Source organism: Pan paniscus, chromosome 11 (assembly GCF_029289425.2).
Source record: "Pan paniscus chromosome 11, NHGRI_mPanPan1-v2.0_pri, whole genome shotgun sequence".
NCBI classification, from domain to species: Eukaryota; Metazoa; Chordata; class Mammalia; order Primates; family Hominidae; genus Pan; species Pan paniscus.
Genome location: NC_073260.2, coordinates 18,882,479 through 18,904,267, shown reverse-complemented (window position 1 = coordinate 18,904,267; position 21,789 = coordinate 18,882,479). Strand labels below are relative to the sequence as shown.

The following is a 21,789-nucleotide window of genomic DNA, read 5'->3' as shown; positions in this document are numbered from 1 at the left end:
CACAAGCTTATTTCTCTAAGATGACCTTAAAGGGTAAAGATATGGAAAATATTTATATTCCTCCTACCTTGCCTAGACATCAGTTTTAGTTTCACAGCACAGCAAAAGCCAGTAACAGAGTCCAGGAGTACACACTGCAGTCCAGCAAAGGCACTATCACTCACCAAGTGACTGGTATGAAACCTTTACCCTGAGCCCCCAACTTGAGGAGGGCGAAATCTGCCCTGCAGATTTCCAGAGGACCCAAGACTCGTAACTGACGTTCACGTGCGTGGTCGCTGTTCCTCTTCTTTGTGGCCTCACCTCTCCCTTCTCCACAGGACCTGGCTGCCTGAACCCCACCATCAAGCCTTCCCCAGAACACACTCCACCCATCACAGAGTAGTGTTCTCTTTTAGCTCATGGGCTCCCACCTAGTGGCAATACTGGGGGACTACAGGCTTAAACGGGGAGACGGCAGAGGTGGAACGTACCTGGGAGGTGAGAGATCTCTGAACTTATTCTGCAGATTATGGATCTCACTGAAAAGTTGCATGTTCAAATTCTGCTCCTTCTGCAGCTTGTATTCCTGTTCCTCCAGCTGCTGTTTGAGGTTCTCCAGCACCCTGCTGTCAATCATCTCTGGGGCCAGCGGACCGAGGATTTTCACGTGTTTCACGTATCGCACTTGGTGCAAACTTGAAAAGGTCATTTCTTCCCCATCAGAACCACTCTTGGGCTTGCTCAAGCCATCCTGGGCCCCTTCTGTCCCACACAAAACTGTAATTATGGCCTCACTGCACTGGGAGTGCTTTTGAAGCTGAAATATGAAATTCTGGTAGGCTTCCAGCTCAGTTTCCAAGTCATGGATTTTCTGTTTTAAGTATTCTGTCTCATTTGAGGTATTAATGCTCTCTGACTGATCAGTCTCCATCACACTGACTTTAGCAGAAGGCTGACTCTTGGAACTCAGGTAAGTAGCTACTGAAGTTGGGCTCAGAACATCTTCAGGATTTTCTTTGCATGATGGCAAGCTGGCAAGGTCATCAGGTGGGCAAATCTCAGAGTCTGAAAATCAAATACATTTATGTCAGTATCTCTTTTACTAAAATCCAAACCCTCTCTCCTTCCTCACAGCCATAGCCAAGCCAAGACCACTGCAGTGACCTAACAAGCCTCCCTCAAAAAGGCCCTAGTATTTCCTAACACACTTCCCTCAAAAAGCCTCCAGTCTTTCCTAACAAGCCTCCCTCAAAAAGCCCTAGTCTTTCCCTCTTACCCCTCAGTTGTCCTCTTCCTCAGAGTGACTGTTCTAAAAAGTAATTTTAACCATGATAAACCCACACACACACCCCCTAAAATTCATCGACATTCCCAGTATCTACATGAGACCTTCCATGATCTAGTTCCAGGCAACCTTTCCAGGAATATCTCTGGCACCACTCTGGAGATTTCCTACAAAATTAACCATGATTCCCTGCACATTGCGTGCTGTGTCATGCCTCCATGCTTTCGCATGGGCCGTGCCCTCTGCCTGGAACACCCTCAGCCCTCTATTCTACTCCTACCTAATGAACTCTTTCCATACCCAGATCTAATTTTCCTTCCTCTGCAAGCCCACTGCCAAACTATGCAAAAGTCACAACTCACTGTGGTTCTGTAGCACCTTATGCATATTACTCAAGACAAATATACTATGTGCTGGGTGCTAAAGTAAAAATTATAAGTGGCTTATTTATTGATTCACATAGCAATTCGTCATCTGAATGTCGCTCTCCCTCACCAGACTGCATGTTTCTTCACAGCAGAGATGTGGCCTTTCATTTTCACATTCTCGGCGTCTAGTACAGAACCTAACCCAGACCAGAAGTCAGTGCCAGTGTGAGAAATATTGAGAGATTCTGTGAAGCAACAGTAAAGAGTGGTAATTCTGAATATCCACAACACGTGACAGTCTTCTCATTTCCATGTCTAATGGCTTCCAGGAGATGCCCTGACATCCCCTTTAGTGAGGTGTTTCACTCACTCACAACACTGCCAGGAAATATTTCCTTATAGCTAGTAATAGCTAAACCCTTAGAGATGCAGTCAAACTTGTTTCAGAAGTGGAGTAGTACAGCAGAAAGAATATGAAGTTTGAAGGCCACACAGCCTGAGGCAAGTGACTTTACTATCCAAGAGCCTCAGTTTCCCCTGTGTCTAAAATGTAGAAAGAGATGTCTCATATGGTTGTAGTGCAGCTTCTGTTCTTAACCACTGTGCCACACTGCTGGCTGCCCAGGGAAAGTTCCGTTCAATATAGAGAGCTGTCTGAATACTTAAGGGGCAGCGGAATGTAGTAGAAAAACCTGTCTTTGAAATTCAACAGACATGGTTTCAAACTCTGGCTCTGTCACATAGGCAAGTTACTTGACCTCTCTGAGCTTTAGTAGCTTTATCTGTAAAATGGAAAGAACATCACTGTGAAAAGTTGTGTGTGTGTGTTTGTTTTTAGGGATTATATGGAACAAAATCTGCAAAAAGAAAAAAAAGGCTAGCACAGTGTCTGGCACATAGTAGTGAAGGTATCCAAGTAACACAAACATCCTCTAACCATTCCAAGATAGAAGGAGATGCCTTTCACCGGAGGTGTGCATGCGAAGGCCAGTCTGGAAAAATGCTACAAAAGCAACAACGTGGGTTGGACTGGGTGACCTAGGAGATCTCTCAGAAAGAAATTCACACACAAATCCTCATCAGACTGCATGTCCCAATTTCTGGTTCTGCAATCCGCTCCTTGTGACTTGAGGTACACACTTGTATCTGTTCATGATGCAAATACCATAAAGTATGGCATTTCATTTCAGAAAGCAGCTGCTACCTGACCTAAAGGAAGCATTCCTAATACAGTATTTTTATTATACACAATGTTATGATAATTAGTCAATAAGAGCCTTGAGGGTGCAGACCGTGTCATCCATGTCTGTTTCTCCAGTATCTAGCACAGGGTCTGCGACAGAGAATGTACTCACCAAGTATTTCTGGCTGAACAAGAAAGAGAAAGAGGAACTGGGGAGGGAGATATCTCTCCCTAAGGCTTTTTTTCCAGTGAATCACCCTCCAAGACAAGAAAATATCTTTGCTGTAATAACCTCATGATAACAGAATTTGGTCTGTACTTCATGGCAAGAAGCGTGTTCACTCATGGAAATAAAGATTAGTTCCCAGGACTTTCCTTAAGTAATTATGAGGCATCACTAGTATCCCCATTTTACAGAAGAGGAAATTGAGGCTTAGGGAGCTTAAGAATTTGCTTAGGGTTCAGGGTAGGTAAGCAGTAGAGCCCTTCCTCAAAGCCTGGCAGTCTGCCTCTAACACTCTGAATGATGCTTCCCGAAGTAACACTTCTGCAATCGAATCTCCTGTACCGCGGTGCATGAGCAAAGAGAGAGAGAGTTCTTAACCCTCAATGTGAAGGCCAAGATGCCTGTAAAATCCTTTATTCACATCCCAAGTATCTGTCAAGGGCCTTGTGAAAAAGAAACAGCAATGAAGATGTCACACGCAGCACCCAGCCTCAGCTGCGCAACAATTAAAAGGTGGAAGTTCAGGCAGATGCAACTCACATACAAAGTTCTGGAAGCACATTCAGAAAAATGAAAGACATTCAGTAATGAAGGGAAGTACTGACAGGGAAAGGGAAGCTGTCAATTAGTTAAGAAGTCTGTATTAATAACTATCAAGAAGAAATCAAAAGATGTCCCCAAGACCATTTATGAATATTTGCATTATAAGAAATACTATAGTTCTACAACTTTCCACAATTCAGCTAAGGGGGACTTTATTGCCTGGTAGAGTAGCTTTCTCCTCAAAGCCCAGAACACGCAGAAGCATGTGACCATGTGTTCACTGCAGTGACTCTGGACCTTGCAAAAGTATACAACAGTGTATATACCACAACTCAGTATTTTTCCAGAGACTGGTGTCCCCATGGCCATCACATGACAAATTTAGGATTCTTGAGGACAATTATTTCTAACAGAGTGAATTAGATCTGGATTAATAGTGATTTTTTTTAATGAAGGGGGAAAAATATCTAACATAAAAAGAATGTAGGCATTTGTTCATTCTGGTTGAATGAGAACATGAGTATTTGTTATATTATCTTTTGTGCTTATGTATGCTTCTAATACTTCATAATTTTAAAAAGAAAGGAATACAACTTGCCTGTGCCCTCACCCGTATCTCTGCACCTTTTCCACTGATCTGCCTGGCAAACCCCACAAACCCAGTCTCAGCCTCAGGCTCTCCTCTGACCCACTCCTCCTGGGTACACGGACCAACACCGAGCACACCTCAGCAACAGGCAGCCCCGCACTGAATACTAACAGGCTGTTGGGATGATTGTCTCCTCCGAGCTGTGGGGTCCCTAAGAGCAGGCTGTGTCTTTTCATGTTGAAGCACCAGAACCCAGCCCACTGCCTGGTAGAGAAGCATGCTGACACATGGACGGGTGGGTTCTGACATCCTACTGTACCTTGACTCTTCTCCTACTTACCAGCTGGGTGACCCTGGGTCAATTATTTCTTAAAACCTCAGCTTCCCATGTGTTAGACTGGCATGATAATAATGCCCTGAGAGGGCTGCTATGGGCTTAGTAATAATTTTTAGATAAAACATCCAAATGGTGCCTGGCACATGGAAGCTGTTCAATACACACAGGGGTTGAATTCTGACCGATCTCATAGCTTGTTTGCTGATCACTGTCCATTTCCTTGTCTCTCCAGACCGAAGATGTGGTTTTAATTCCTTTCTGCTCTCCTGGGCTGTCCTGGTAGGCTGCTCCCACAGGGGGCTGAGCTACAGGCAATCACAAAGAGAAAGAAAAATAAATAAAACCGTAAGACCTGAAACCTAGCCAAGCAACTGAGAAGAACACAAAGATACAACAGGGAAAATAAAAACACTGGGGAGGCAAAATGCAATTTATAAGATAAAATTAATCTATCAAGCTGCCATAACAGGACATAAAAAGCATAAATATACTGCAGCTTGTCTGAAATGGTTTAAGTCCAGGCTCTCAAAAAGCTGAGTGAGAAAATGAATTCTATCAATTCGTGCCCATTTTTCCCAAGAAGAGAGAGGCCCTAGGGTCTCCTGGGCAACTGTTTGAGGTAGCACCTGGCGTTGAGGCACTCTGGTGTCTCAGCAAAAAATAAAAACAGTATTGAGTGCAAATGGCAAGCTAGGAGCCAGCATGGTGGCTCATGCCTATAATCCCAGCACTTCGGGAGGCCGAGGCAGGGGGGCCACTTGAGGCCAGGAGTTCAAGACCAGCCTGGGCAATATAGCAAGACCCCCATCTCTACAAAATATAAAAAATTTAAATTTGAATTTTAAAAAATGGCAAGCTATGGGCAAAGTGCCAGGGTCTCTGTTGAGCTGAGTTACCTTTGCCATAAAATCTTTCCTCCATGAAGGTCCCCACAACCCTGTATTGATTTAGTTAACCGCCACCTCCCCAAGCCCACACCAGATGGGGAGTTCTCAGAAGGCAGAGACTGTATCTGATTTATTTCTCTCCTACCCCCAGTGCATGAGGCTGGAAACACAGCAGGTGCTCAGGGAATGTTCACTGAATGAATGAAAAGATGTCTGGATGATGGTTGAATGGATTAGAAGAAGGTAGATAAGGAGGTGGTAAGGGAAGAGCAATTCTGCCAAAGGTCTTCTTATCTGGAAACCTCAACTATGGTAAACCCAAAAGAAAACTTAAAATACCTTTGGCTATGGATCTTCATAAAATCCATACAAGAAGTATCACATACTAGGCTTTGTGAAACAGTAAAGAACATGGACTTTGAAATTAGGCAGGCTGATTCCCACCTAGCTAGAAAAGTTAGTCACAGTGTGACTGTAGCCAAGTCACTTTATCTCTGAAACTGCTGCCTTAACTATAAGATGGTAGTAATTTCTGTATCTGCCTCAAAGGACTGTTGAGAGAACCCAATTAGATCATGTACTTAGAGTGTATAGCAAGACTCAGTAAATAATAGGTGCTTGTTTTATTAATACCACAGTATGTCCAAGACTCCAGAGTCATCTCCAATCCCTGACCCACTCTGGAAATCCTCTAATCTGATGCAACCTCCTGCCCTGGTACTCATTTCCTTCGTTGGCAAGTCCCAAAGAGCATCAATATCCTCTCTGAACATTCATCTCTCCCCATCACTCTAAGTGAACTTGGGATGACCCCAAGGACACTGCTTCTCCCGCAGCCTTCAAAGTTGTGGTCATTTCTTTCCCATAGCTCTCATATCATGGGCCCAAAGTGTGTACGTGTCTTTGCTCCTCGCTGCCACTTCTAGATCATTCTCTCTCTTACCTGAAAATTCCACTTTTGCAGCTCATGCTTCCAGAAGATACCACCAACGACCCCACTTTACTATAATCATCCATGGTCCCCTGATTCACTGAATCCCTTGAGGTTCGGTGACAATGTGGCTCCTAACTGCCTTCCTTCTCTACATTGCTTTACGGTATAATTCCTCAGGGCTGTCCATGCTTGCTGTCTCCAATCTCTCTCCTCCATTCTCTCTCTGCAACCCATGCCAATCATGCTGCACCCACTCCACGGAAACAGCTCCCTTCAAGTACACCAATGACTTCCACATTGTTAAATCCCAAAGCCAATCCTCAGTCCTTGTCTTACCAGATAGCAATATCTGACACTGCTAATCCCCTCCTTACTCAGCTTCTGGGAAGTCACCCTCTCTTGGATCCCTCCTACCTCACTGGCTGGTCTTCTTGGTCCAACCTTTAACCACTAGAGAGCCTCAGTTTCAATTCCTGGACCTGGGTGCTATGGCTCCAAGTCATATAGCTTCAAATATTACCAAAATATTGCTATTTCCTAACTTTGTATCTCTAATCCAGACCTCTACCCTTGACTCCAGACTCATCTGTCTTTAATTGCCTATCTAATTATCTCCACCGGAATGGTCAACAGGCATCTCGAATATGTCCAAACCAGACCCCTAATGTCCCCCTCATGCTTGCCTCTCGTGCAGTCTTCAGTCTTTCTCATCTCAGTGAATGACAACTCCATCCTTCCAAAGGTTCATATCCAAAGTGATCCTTTAAAGCAGAGGTTGGACTACCTTTCTTAAAGTCAAATAATAAATACTTTAGGCTTTGCGGGCCATAGAGTCTCTATGGTAACTACTCAATTCTGCCATCAAAGCACAAAAGCAAACACAGACAATATGCAAACAAATGGGTGTGGCTGTGTTTCAATAAAATTTTATTTCCAAAAACAGGAAGTGAACTGGATTTGGCCCACAGGCTGTGGTTTGTCAACTCCTACTTTTTTTTTTTTTGAGATGGAGTTTCGCTCTTGTGTCTGCTCACTGCAACCTCCACCTCGTGGGTTCAAGCAATTCCCCTGCTTCAGCCTACTGAGGAGCTGGGATTACAGGCACGCGCCACCATGCCTGGCTAATTTTGTATTTTTAGTAGAGATGGGGTTTCACCATGTTGGCCAAGCTGGTCTCGAACTCCTGACCTCAGGTGATCTGCCCACCTTGGCCTCCCAAAGTGCTGGGATTACATGTGTGAGACACCGCACTCGGCCTGTCAACTCCCACTTTAAGGCTTAAGTCAAATCACGACTCTGCTGCTCAAAACCCTCCAAAAGTTTCCAATCTTACCAAGTAAAAGAGTCCTAGAATGGCCTTTGAGAGCCTGCCTGATCTGCTGCCTCCTGGACCTCATCTTCTACATACAACTCTCCCTCTTCCTCACTCCACTCCAGTCACACAATTAGCCTCCTTACTATTCATCCATCTTCCCCTGTTCACAGCAGCACCAGGGCCTTTGCCTTCTTCCTTCTTCCCAAGATGACTAGTGCACTCATTTCCCCTGTTTCCCTTCAAATGCCACTTCACCATGGAGGCTCTCTAGCATTCATGACATAAGCAAATCCTGCCCCTCCTCCACATTCCCCACACTTGAATCCTGCTTCGTTCTTTTCCACGGCATTTATTTTCTCACGTTGTACATATGCTTATCAGCTTTCTGTCTTCGCCCCGACCCTACACACACACACAAGAATGTAAGCTAGACAAAGACTTCATCTGCTTTGGTCACTCCTCTCTCCTCAGTGCCTAGAATAGTGCTTGGCACACAGAAGAAATGAATAAATAAATAAAAGATTACTTTTGTTGTTCTTGTTATGGTGCTGCTGCCATCTGCTCACAGAAGTTCAAAATTAGGAGTCAACATATGCACTTTTGTGGATCATGAGCCCTGAGAAAATGATGTAAAATGCTACTTATATGCTCAGCTGCATCATTCTGTGGGAGGGCCCTCTGCTTTCTTCAGATTCTCAAAGGGTTAGTGGTCCAAAATCTCTAAGCACCACTGTCCTAGACTAGAGGACGCCACTAGACACACTTCCTCCAAGTCTCTGGATCCTAACTATTCAGGTACATTTTAACACAGGGGCTGTTGTCTTGCCTCCCAGGAGAGCAGAGCCAGCAGGTTCAAAGAGGGTGGGGAAGTGGGTTACTTCTAGAGGAAGACGCAAGGTTAGTAAGGTTTGGAATTAGCCCCAAGTTGGCCTGGACATTACAGAGAACCCTGCAAAGTGGACCCTCACTTGCAAACCTCTGATGCCACACGCCAGAGGCGTCCACAGACAAAGCCAAACACAACTGGGGCATCTGCGGACAATCCTTAGTGAAGGCAGCAGTGCCCCCTCAGACCTATGAGCACTGCAAGTTCCCTTTATCCAGACTCCAGAATAAAATGAAAGCAATGGATTCATTCTCCTTATTGTGTTCCCTCTGTTGTGCATTTGTCAAGAGTCAAGATTAATCGCTGCAATTCATGAAATGTATACTCAAACTTATTGCAATTCTAAACAACAAGGTTGACATTTCAAGCAGTTCTATCGAGCCGTTTGTCTAGCTCACAGGGAATACATTTTTCTTGGTGCTTACCATTCAGCAACGTTTTGTCGGGCGTTGGCCTCCCCTCCATCACTGCTTCAGCCAGAATTAACTTTTGGTGAAGTTGCTTATTACAAGTTTTAAACTCCTTCAGCTCCCCCTGCAGCTCCAAGATCTGGCTCTGCAGCTGCGTCACCACCTCCTGGGTGGCAGGGAGACGATACATATTTCCTAATGACCGGGATGGTTTTATTAGGATTGGCAAGCGGGACTTCTTAGCCTCCTGAAAACACACATATGCAACAATGAATACACTTTGAACACACTTCCTTTGGTTGCACAGTCAACATTCTCATGCCAGCCTTATAAAACGGAATTCGAACTGGCTGCCCAGACTTCTCATTCCCATAATGGCAGCTATGCTTATCCACCAGCCAAAGAGCTTGTATCTTGGCAGGTCCCTCCTCTGATCATCAAGAGCCAAGCTTCTCCTCGCCACCCTCCTGGCCCTGGCCTATCGTCTCTCTGGACAATCCAGACACTCCATAAATGGCAGTTCTTCTTCCAACCTGATCTTCTGGGAAATGTTATTTTGCTCCTTATCTATTTCCTTGTTTCCCAAACATTCCTCAGTCTAATCTGGTCTGGCCTATCAACCCCTGCTAGTCCCCCAGAACCACCCCTTACTTTGGTGGCTACTAAGTTGCCAACCCAGCGGATATTTCCCAGGCTCAGAACTCCCAGACATCTTCATTTGTAGTGACTTACGGGCACTACAGAGTCAACTGAAAATTCTACTCTTCAGCTCCATCACCCCGTGTCTCCGCTGCAAATCTACGCCACTTCAACAATCTCTGTCTTGGTGAATCACATGACTATCCATTTACTACACAATCTAGAACCATGGCAATGATTTTTAAGTTTCCCTTTATTCTTGCCACCCACTTTCACTACTCATCAGGGTCCATTAATTATAACTCCCTGGCTGTCTCTCCATTCTTTCAACTCTTCTCATCCTCCACTGCTACCACTCAACTCCAAGATGCTGTTAGTTCTCACCTAAGTCATGGCAACAGTCTCCTGGGTGGTCTCCACACATTTACTTTTGCCCTCTCTAAGCCACTGTCCATGCTACAGCAAAAAGACAAACCTACTACTCCTCTCTTCTGCCTAAAACTATTTTAATTGCTTTCCAGTTCTCTCAAGACAAAGGTCAACATCCATACCACAGCCTACAAAGTCCTGCAGGACCTACAGCCTGAGTTATATCCCCTTCCACTTCACCCTGCTCTTCAGCAACAATGACCTTGGTTCCTCAAAATGCCTTCCTTCTACCTCAGGACCTTAGCATATGCCGACTCCTTTGCCCAGAACACTTACTCCTTCCTACTTCCCCGACTAACTCTAAATAGCATTCATTAAAACTCAGCTCAAATGGGCCTTCCTCAGGAAAATGGGACTTGATTTCCAAGACCAAGGCAGGGCTCCCTATTAGACACTCACTGTCCCCTACATATCCCCTCAGAGAACCTTAGTATCATTTTAATTAAATGCCTGTGCAATTATCTGTTCCTTGTCTATCTTCTGCACCAACCTGTAAGCTCCAGGGTTAAGAGGCTTTGCATATCTTGGCCATACTCTCTGTATAGCTTCTAGCATAAGAACTAGTACACAGTAGGTACTCAACAACTATTTGTGGAATGAACATATAAACAATAACTTAAGAGGCCAAATGGGGGTCTCTTTAAACTGGGGAATTTTAAACATTCAAAAGCTGGGAAGAGGGACTTAAATCCAGGCTATATTTAAAGAAATACTACGACTCAATAATAAAAACAAATAATCCAATTAAAAGATGAGCAAAAACTCTGATAGTCACTTCTACAAAGGAGATATGTGTATGGCCAATAAGCATGTGAAAAGATGCTCAACATCATTAGTCACCAAGGAAAATGTAAATCAAATCACAATAAAATACCACTACTTCATACCTATTAGAATGGCTATAATCAAAGGACAACAACAAGTGTTGATGAAGTGGAGAAATTGGAACCCTCACACACTGCTGGTGAGAATGTAAAGAGGGTACAGGCACTTTAGAAAACAGTCTGGCAGTTCCTCAAAAAGATTAAACATAGAGTTACCATCTTACCCATCAATTCTACTCCTAGGTATATACTCAAGAGAAATAAAAACATTATCACCCCCAAAATTTGTACATGAATAGCAACATTATTTCTAATAACCAAAAGTGGAAACAGCCCAAATGTACATCAACTAATGAATATGGTATATCCACATGGATATACTATGGAATACTGTTTGGCAATAAAAATAAATGAAGTACTGATACATGCAACAACGTGAATGAACCTCAAAAACAGTATGCTAAGTGGAAGAAGCCAGTCACCAAAAACCACATATGACATGATTCCATTTATATGAAATAATCCAGAATAGGCAAATTGAAAGAGACACAAAGTAGATTCGTGGTTGCCTAGGGCTGGGGTGGGCGAGTTGAGGGGAAATGGGAAATGACTGTTAATGAGTACAAGGTTTCTTTTGGGATGATGAAAATGTTTAAAATTGTTGTCCAACTCTGTGAATAGACTAAAAAAAACCCCACTGAATTGTATACCTTAAAGGGATGCATTGTATGACATGTGAATTAAATCTCAATAAGGCTGTGTTTTTTTAAAAGTTTTTAAATAGCAGAGGAGAAGGAACCCAAGAGGAAAACAGAAAATATTTGGGACCCAAGAAATGAGATCACTGAGGTCTCTTAAGAAGGAAAGAAGAGTAAGGGCCCCTTCTTGAACATTCTAGGATATAAAATGCTTTCAAGCACACTTTCCCATAATCTGGAAGTAAACTCTGCATTCCCAGAACTCACAGGATAAGAGACATTATCATTCTTACTTTCCAGATGAAGAACCGAGATGTCAAACAACTAGTCCAATGTCACAGTGCAAGAAGGTTCAAGAGTCAGACCTCAGACTAGCTCTTCAGGGTCCATTGCTCAGTTCGGAAAAGTGAGATGCTTTCTGCTCTGAAATTCCAGGTAAGAGGAGAGAGCAGGTTTCAAGGATAAGAACAGTTTGAGGTGGCAAAAGGAGACCACGTGGGAGGAGGTGGATGCCTCAGCAAAGAGGGCTGGAAAATAACAATCATTTGCTTCGTCCTCAGTCTCCACCAATCTTTATTCCTGGATCCAAATCTGTGTGTCATATGGCAGCAGAAAACATATCTGCAAGTGCACAAATGCCAAAGCCAATTTCAAGCTGGAAGACTGCCGTCAGTCAACCTAATGCTTGTTCTAAAATAACACCACACAAAATGCTACCTTATGGACTCTAAACAGAGTCCCACCTACCACATTATTGAAGATGTCACATTGGAATTTCTTCCTTGGGAATGGAAGGGAAACAGGAACTTACACAGTCTGAGCTCCTACCATGTACAAGGTACTAGACACTTGCCAAAGGCTCAAAGCAGGTAAGTGGCCAGGCCGGATGCAAACACACGTATATCAGTAAAGTCCATCCTCTTGTCTGTAACTAAACAATTGAAATGATACTTGGTCTCCATGTTTCTATAACTAAACAACTGTAAGGATATCTGGTCTCCTTGTCTCACCCTCGGGCTGCAGTGATGTTCCTTTTAACAGGATATCAGAGTATCCTATTAAAAGAGGTAAGCCATAGGATTATCAACTCCTTAACTACCAAAGACCACAAAAAATATCATTACATTTCCTTCTACTTTGCATAGACTGGAGGCCATGGTGGTGATGGGAGGGCTCTTCACTCCCAGAGAAAGGCAGGTTTATAATATCCCTGTCTGCATTTAAAACCAGACTTTAGTTTATATCCCTGTCACTCCACTTACCAGCTAAATCACTCTGGACAGTTTTCTGAGCCTTTTAAGAGCCTATATTTCTTCATAAGTAAAATGTAGGTAATACCTACCAAATTCATACTCTTGTTGAGAATATTAAATGAGATTATATATATTACATATTATATATATAATACATATACACACAAACAGAGAGTATCTAGCATAATCCCTAATAGATACTAAAAATAATAATAAACAAATACGGTTTCCTTCCTTTTGAAGACATAGCAAGAGGAATAATTTCAAACTAAAAAAATACATATTTTAATATATTTGGGGAAATTAAGTCCATTCAATTCTCCAGTTTTCCTGAACACAGAATAACATCTCTCACACAATGAAAAATTCAAACAAAAAAACAAACAAACAAAAAGACACCTAGTTTTCCTGATATACATGTACAAATTGAAGTAGCTGGGGCAGATGAGAGCATTTCTATTATAGCCAAATTGCACAAATTTGCATTTCTAGTACCGTTAATATAATGGCAGTCTCTCTCTCTCTGGTCTCTACTGATATCTTTAGAAAACTCTTTTCTAGAAATTACAGTTTTGGTGCATAATTTAAAACAATCAAAAGCAATTTTGCTAATGATATATCTAACTCTCTTTTGTATGCGCAAAAGCAGTAATTTAGTGGTCAGAAAATAAACTTAATTCTCCATTCTGATGCTATAAAGCAGTGTGTACAGTTGATTTCTCAAATACAAAACACCCATCAGAAACAAGAATATCAACAGCCTTCACTGAACCACTATTAGAAACACGACCTATTTCCTTCTCTCCCAGAACACATCTCCCTTCTATAGGGATTCTTGGCCGTGGGGGGGTCAAGCCGTGACCTCAAGAGGATTTTCATAAGGGTCCAATGAAACATTGCCAAAAGAATCTGGTTTTAACAATCTGGCATACTTGATAGGATGTGCAGAGCTTAGAGACAGTATCTAAGCTGAAGGAAAATCAACATGCAAACATTCACTCAACAAACCCGGGTTGGAAGGTAGCCTGATCCAGGGAAAGGGTGTGGCTGTGCAGTCAGGTACAGTGGGAGTCCCAGCTCAGCCCCCTAACCACTGGTTAACAACGGGAACATGGGGTGTGGCTTCCAGATCTTTGATGAGTGTTGTCAGGATAAAAGAATATAGATGAAGCCCTCAGAATAATACCTCTCCTACACAAAGTCTGCACAAGATAAAACCTAGGTTCTCATCCCTACCCCTAAAGTCAGGTTATGACAATTTGACTGCAACCTGCAAAAGCAAATGTTCATCAATACAACGAAAACTGTATAAATTTTGGGACATCTCCACAATGCAACCTTATGTAGCCATTACAAGGAAAGATGTTCCTCATAACATGAAAGAGACAGCTACAGACAGATAGACAGATGTATAAACAAGACCTCACGTGTGTTTTTTCTAAGGAAAACACATAAATGTCACAATATATAGATAAATTAGATAGGGCTGAGATGGAGGAAGAGAGACAGAGGGAGTGAGGGGAAGGAGAGGCAGGGGAAGGTCAGTGAGGACATGCAGCTCTGGGTGGAGGCCAGGGTAAGTGCAAGCAGAGGGAGACACTGGACATTCTCGTCATATAAATGGGAAAAAAAGTGGTGAGATTAAAGGTGATTTTTAAAGTTTTTTGTTTGGATAAAGTAAGTACATAATTATTACATGGAAAAACTTACTCTGTTGGTAACACCAGGGAGGGAAAGGAGGGCAGCCTGCCACCCAGGCACCCCGTGCAGGTTCTCTGGCCGATGCTCTGCGCTGAGTGCAGTGTTGATCGGTTTCTCTTCCCAAGCCTCTCTTGTTGCTTCGTGCTTGAATCTCAGCAGGTCGCCCTCCGTGGCCACAGTCTGCACTGAGGCATCTTTCAGTCCTACCTTGGGCACTTCGCCTGCCTTTACTAGCTGGGCCTCACAAGACAACTTCAGTTCATCATGTGGCTTGGAAAATGAGTTGGTTTGGACAAAATGTACAAGTTCACCTTTTTGCTTAGGTGTCTTCTCAGTTTTACCATCAAGGTGTTCTCCAGAAACTTCCTGCTCTGTCAAGAATAGTTGTCCCAGAAGCAGTTCCCGTACCACTTTCAGAAGGTCTGGCCTGTTTTTCCAAAAGGGAAGGAAGTGGGAGAACCAAGCTTTCTGCTAGGCCTTGTCCCCTAGCCAGTATCCCAAGTTATCCCCACCTACTGTTGCCCAGATTCCATCAAAACTAAGTATAGTGTGTACCCACAACGTGCCAGGGCCCACATCCAGTATTTTATCCTGTGTAACCTCACGGCACCCAAACAAAGCAGGTACTACCATGTCATTTCATGGATATGAAGAGTAGAATTAATTTAACACAAGGTACACAGCAAGTGAGTGAGCGACATAAATATGTGAATGCAGGCTGGGCCCAGGTAGAAACAAACGGGATTATAAGGTGACCATGACAATTACAGGGTCCTCCCTGACTCTACCCCGCCAGCCAACCTCCTGGCCCTGACCCCATTTCTACATCCAGGGGCAAGTATGGCTTTAGATGAATCTGGCCAACCTGGCTGGTCCATCGATGACCTAATCCATCTTGGTACACAATGGGTGCTTAATAAAGAGGTGTTAATGAAGGGATATTTGTACACAGGCAGAGTAGAAAGCGCATTGGCTCTGAAGATGGATACAAATCCCTTCATATTCTAACTCTGCAATTCTCTAAAAAGAAGATAAGTATTCCTCCACAAGACAGCTATGAAGATTAAACGAGATAGTGTATAGGCAGCAGATGCTTTTCATGTCCCTTGCCACATACCCTTGGCCCACCTCTGACTTCAGCTGCTGCTGTGTGGACAGTTCCCATAGACATAGTCCCACCTCAAACACCCTCTACGTCTCTGCTGCCTTGTGGCTTTTTCCAAAGCTCTGTGAGCAAGCCAGTAAAGCAGTGTGGAAGTGTGAAACAGTTTCCATTTCTGGGGAAACTCTCAACCAGTGAGAGAAGACAGCTGTTGGGTAAATGTCCCAGTCTCCCATCCTTCAGACGGACCACACAGGCACAGTATATACAGTCCCTCAGAGGGTCCCCAGCAGTAACCAGATCATTATTGCACCCTTATTGGCTTTGCTTTCATTCCTGTCTTACTCTCCCTGAGCCCTCATTCCTGCTCCCTGATGTCAAATCCCAAATAAATCCCTTACACTCTAATCCATATCTCAGGCTCTGCTTTCCAGGGAAGCAAAACTAAGCCAGCATGTAAAACACCTGGAATGGTGCTCGGGTGGAGTAACTCAAGAAGAGCCCCTTGTGTGTTTCTTGTGCTGGGCACTGCAGTGGGCACTGGGGATACAAAACTGTCCCAGGAGGACATGGACTGGTTTTAGAGAAACATACGTAAACAAACTATGAGGGTTACAGGGCAACCATCCCAGAGTGCCCCAGACTGGGGGTGGCAGGGAGAACAACAGCGGAGGGCTTCTAACATCAATGAGAGGCAAGCCTCGAGGAGAGGAAATGGAACAGTCTAAGCATGGAAAACAACGTGAACAGAGTCAAGTAGCCAAGAAGGGGTGAGGCTGGAAAGATGAGCAGGGAAGAAACGAAGAGTCCTGTACAACATGTTAAAAAAAAAAAAAAAAAAGGAAGGCCACTGAAAGGCCCTGCGATGGACTGGGCCAGGCACACACGTGCTTCAGAAAGGTGACTCCAGGCCAGGCATCGTGGTTCATGCCTATAATCCCAGCACTTTGGGAGGCCAGGGCAGGCAGATAGTTTGAGCTCACAAATTCAAGACCAGACTGGGCAACATGGTGAAACCCTATCTCTACAAAAAAATACAAAAAATTAGCCAGGGATGATGGCATGTGACTGTAGTCCCAGCTACTCGGGAGGCTGAGGTGGGAGGATGGCTTGAACCCAGGAGGCTGCAGTGAACTGAGATCACACCACTGCACTACAACCTGGGCAATAGAGCCAAACCTTGTGTCAAAAAAAAAAAAAAAAAAAAATCAAGAAAGGTGACTCTGGCTGCTGCTGCATAGAGAATGGACGGAGAGGCCTCGCACACAAGGAGCTCCCCTCATGCTGGTCTAATCACAGAGGAATGACTGCAAAATATGCACACCTGAAAAATAGTGTAAGGTACACTATAGGGCTCAAAATCAAGATAAAAGTATCCAAAGATCAAAAACGGGAGAAAACCCACAGCTGCAAGAAGAGGGCTGTTAAAAAGACAACAACTTAACAAATGAGAGAATTCACAATTGAGGAAATAGAAACAATAAAGCAATCTGAAGAAGATTTTTAAATAAGTATGTTTAAATCATCTAAAAAATAAAGGGAAAAAAATTCATAAGAGGGAGTTATGAAACTGGGACAGAAAATTATGGGAAAATAAATGGGGAAGTAGAGAGGAGAGACCAGCTGGAAAGCTGTGGCTAACTCCTGGGAGAAAGAAAATGCAGGTCTGGGTGAGGTGGTGGCAGTCAGCAAAGAGCAGGGCACAGAAGGTCCTCATTGGTGTTAGTTCTTTTTCCTTCTCACTTCGGTTTCTACTACCTGCTCTATTTCTAGAAACCTGGTGAAACAGTCAGGCTGTACTCTACAACTCCTTTAACATACTCCGAACTTCCCTCCCTCCGATCTTTGCTGCCACTGGCAATGACAGGCACCCCTGTGTTGTCTTTCCCACTGAGCCCTCTGAGGGGAGAGAGAAGGCCCTCTGCATATCCAGATTTCTATTATCTAGATGGGGGCAGAGTCAACTCCATTTAAATAGCTATAGCACACCAAAATGGGGTTAACAACAAAATTTACATGTATGGTACATTTTTCACCTCTAATGTGAAATTATCTAGACAACAGAAACAATCTCAAACTATAGTAAACCCAGACTTTTAAAATATTTCTGGCATTTCAAGCTTCAGGAGATGTTAAACTAAATTTCCCTTTCCTCCGCCTCTTTAACATAGATTAAAAAGTAATGACAATTGTTATTTGGCTAGCCAAAGGAGGACCATTACTCACCACCAAACAACACAATAAAACCGAGGAAAAATACTTTACAAATGGGTAGTAAAAGGTGGTGAAAGAGGCCATTATAATATACTAAAGTGGTGGTGCTACTAAATAAAATACTTCAAGTGTTATTTTGCTAGAAATCTGAACAGCAGATTCATTAAGCTATCACTATAAGCAGAACCTTTTCTATGGTTCAGTCCAAGAGACTTCTCAGAGCCCAAATATCGTTTATATCCCCTTCCTGGGCATCTGTGCCATGAAGAAGGTATAAGGGGAGAGGAACTCACATTTCCTAAGCACTTACCATGTGCCAAATCCTCTGAATACACTGAATCCTCACAATAAGACTGTGAGAGGGGGATTTTTTAAAAACCCATTTTACAGATGAAGAAATGGGCTCATAAAGGTTCAGGATCCCCCAACCAAGTGTCAGAGCAAAGATGAGATTCCAGACCTTTCTGACTCCCAACCATTGGCTGGGGCTGAAATGCTTCCGTTGCCAGAAGGGAGCATTCCCCCTGACTGCCCAGTTCACCACGCTCCTACCACAGCCCACTGCACTCTCCCTGGTTCACATCACCCAAGTACATTCCCACATGGCCCTCAGACAAAAAGTGTCTTTTAACTCTGAAGTAAAATTTGGGACCCTGATGTTTAGGAAATCCTCCATTTCTCAAGCACCAACTACTACGGTCACCTAACTACTTCTGATAATAAGCCAGAATTGCCACTGACCATGTCTTCCAAGAAGACTCAAGCTAGAAAAATATTGGACAGATGTCAGGGATTGGGGAGGAGTTAGCTTTGCTGAGCTCACAAAAACAGAATGCTTCAATCCCGTTTTTTAGCTGAAGAAATGCCTGTAAGGCTTAGTCCATCAATGATAGAAGAAATACTAGGGTTCCTGGCTCTTATCAAGAGTCATGGGCAATCATTACTGTTCCATTTCTCTATCCATTCAGGAGGAGAACTAAAAACTGTTATTGAACACGCACCACACCAAATGCCAGCCATTTTTCTTAAACGTTTTTTTCTTACTCATCACAGCAACCCTAAGAAGTAATCACAGAAACTGAGGCACTGAGAGATAAAACCACAGCTCTTTTTGGTTCCAAAGCCCAAGCAGCTGTTATGGATGGACTAGGAAGAATATGAAAGGGGCAAAAATTACTCCTAAAGGATTAATTGAAAAAATACAAATGTACTGAATGTTTCTCCTTTTTTGTTTTAAGGAAAACAACCTGTAGTATCTCCTCACATAGGAATGGCTCTCAACAGATATAATGAGAAGAGAACTTTAATTCAAGCTCAGCAAAAACAGCAGAATCACAACTACAATGGTATTTTTTAAGCTGTTGTCGAAACTGGAAGATATTTCGGTAGGGCTGATTCCTCTCGCTGACAGCAAGGCAGTCCTTTCTGGGGGCTCCCAGGAATAATTCCCAAAGAAAGCTTTCTTTCTCCTCTTTATAATGGGCTTACTTGAGGCTTTGCTGACGTCCCCTCACAGCCACTAGCATGCAGCCTAATTACTTAATTGCATGACTGGCAAGATTCCTTCCAAGCCATTTCAGGAGCTCTCTCAGGTAAATTACACAGCACGATCATCTAAACCCATTTAGCAAAATGAGTTTGTTCTCCCCTAGAACTAGAGAAACAAAGGAATGCCTGGGCCCCATGTATACCTGGATTCCAGTAATAATGTGGCCTTCTCATTGAACAAAGGGGCAAGCAGGTTTATGAATGCGCCTTCTTCTAGGCAGCCAGGTGCGTGGGCCCCATCACAGTCTGAAATCTTAGACTCCGTGTGCCTTAAGTATCCATTTTTGCAGCCTCCTTTGGAAAGGTCTTTCATAATCTGCAAATAAAAGTATTTGGTCAAATAATGGAATAAGGAGGAAGGGAATGGGGTGTGTGGAGAGAGGATGGAGATGCAGGGTAAGTGAGTAAGTGAAAATAAGCCAGACACACTGAGCCAGAGAGAAACAGAAAAGAAAAGGGGGAGGAGAAGGAGGAAGAGAGAGAGACACAGGCACGCAGGTGCATACATACTCACTTTAACACAGGGAGATGCTCTACAAACAGGATAGAGATGTTTACATCACTTCTCCTCACCCTGTTTCCTCACCTATAAAATGGGGGTAGTAATGGTACCTCCCGAGGTGGTTAGGAGAATGAAATGAGACCACCTGAGGTGATATGTCTTACTCACTACAGGTGCACAATGGAAATGTGTTCTCCCACCCTTACGGCCCAATCCTTGAAAGTTCTTCCTAAGAAGAGTATGGAACCCATGTTGTGATTTGAGTGCTTATTATATTCTTCTTGCAATGTATCCTCCTTATTATATATCACAAAGCTGACTTACTCTTTTCAGACACATATTATTTAACATGGCTTTGATCTTTCACATTAGGAAGATAGAGAGTTCCTAATTCCCATGGAGATGTTATTTACGGATCCACCTTCTTGGATCACTGAGGGTCCCAGAGGAGTGGTATCAAAGATGCATCTAGTTAAAGCCTGTACTGGGCATGTCTTTGAGGTGCTGCAATTAGCATTCTTTCTCCCCTATCCAAAGCTGTAAATTTCTTCTACCAGTCTATAAATAATTCCTCTTGACTTCATTACTGCTGGTGATATACACACTAGCCATCACCCCCATCTCTCCATACTGGTGAAATGATTAAGATTTTTAAATGGAAGACAAGACCTACACAAATGAGTTATTACTTATAGGGTCTTCTTTGCCACCAATCTAGTTATTAAATCCAACTAATAAGCAACCTCCAAAGAAGGAAATGTCTAGAATAATAAAAATAATTATTATTTACTGAGCACTTATTACATGCCTTTCTATTTAAATATCATAATCCTAAAAGGAAGTATTACTATCCTCATTGACAAGGAAACTCAGGCTTAGAGGTTAAGCACTAATTAACCAAGGTCACAGAGATAGTAGTGCCAAAGCTAAGACTTTGAATGAGGTTGATCTGGTTGCAAAGCCCCCACTTTTAATTACTTTGCTTTCTAAAACTATCTACATTTTAAGATCTCCCATTTGTGACTCCACAAACTTGAACACCCTGAAGGCCAAAAATGCCAAATCTGTAGCATCTTACCCCCACCACATCCCAGTCTCTAGGGTTCTTTCAACCTTGGAGACTGCTTGGAGTCTCCTACTTATTTTATGAATTAGAGGGTTGGAGACTGCTTGCTCCAAATGTTCAGTATCAATGTGATTGGAAGAGTGCTCTATGTGTACGGGGGTGAGATTCTCACAATGCCCAAATGACAGTAACGTGGGTTCCAGATGAGGAGATTGCAGAGGGCCCCTAGGAAGGGGAGCTAAGTTCCATCAGTAGGTCTTTACACCTCAACTAAATGATCTGGTAGTTTACACAGTCCAGAAACAAGGGTTCTTATCCCAACTCTATCACTGACTTACTCTGTGCCCCAAATAAATCATCAGTCCTCAAAGCCTTCAGTTTCTAATTCATAAAATGGGTTGGATTAGATCACTAAAGATTTGTCCAGGTCAAACATCCAATGCCTGCTATTCTACTATAACAAGCCCATTTTTATTTGCAAGTTTATGCTCGCTTTCATGTTTCATGACTGGCTCTGTCACCCAGTTTATAACTTATAAGAAGGAAAAGACCTAGTCTTTGCTTTCCACTGGCACATGAAAGGTACAGGATACAGGCAGAATGAACAGAAAACCCACTGGATTCATTCCAGACTCGACGACTGATTTGGACATAGAGTGGAGTAGATGAAATAAGGAGTTAACTGAAAGGTTCCTACCTCATTACTCTGCTGCAAATGCTCGTCACTCAGGAAATTAATCTCGTCATCCTCCCCAATTTTGATCGTGTCCTCGTCCTCCTTGCTAGCCAGAAGCTACATGGAGCATGGAATGGTGTGAAAATGCAACCCAAAAAAGTGTGCAGCATGAATATGTATGAATAAGTCAGT

General features: G+C 43.2%; 1 protein-coding gene across 8 annotated transcripts in view; it reads right to left on the bottom strand.

Annotated features, from left to right (window-relative positions):
* Positions 1 to 21,789, bottom strand: part of CDK5RAP2 (CDK5 regulatory subunit associated protein 2) — a 188,181-nt gene that overhangs the window by 49,630 nt on the left and 116,762 nt on the right. For 5 of the 8 annotated variants that reach the window (XR_004664314.2, XM_063593922.1, XM_003833087.6 and 2 more), the window contains exons 19-24: positions 21,619 to 21,714; positions 19,497 to 19,669; positions 14,499 to 14,916; positions 8,961 to 9,192; positions 4,696 to 4,818; positions 474 to 1,047 (exon numbers count right to left, since the gene is read on the bottom strand). Coding sequence is in view for 7 of the 8 variants with exons in the window: in XM_063593922.1 (XP_063449992.1) it covers positions 474 to 1,047; positions 4,696 to 4,818; positions 8,961 to 9,192; positions 14,499 to 14,916; positions 19,497 to 19,669; positions 21,619 to 21,714 (1,616 nt within the window). In the remaining variant the exon portion in view is untranslated. The remainder of the gene's footprint in view (positions 1 to 473; positions 1,048 to 4,695; positions 4,819 to 8,960; positions 9,193 to 14,498; positions 14,917 to 19,496; positions 19,670 to 21,618; positions 21,715 to 21,789) is intronic. The other 3 variants (XM_024930066.4, XM_055117699.3, XM_055117700.1) reach the window with 1 other exon arrangement.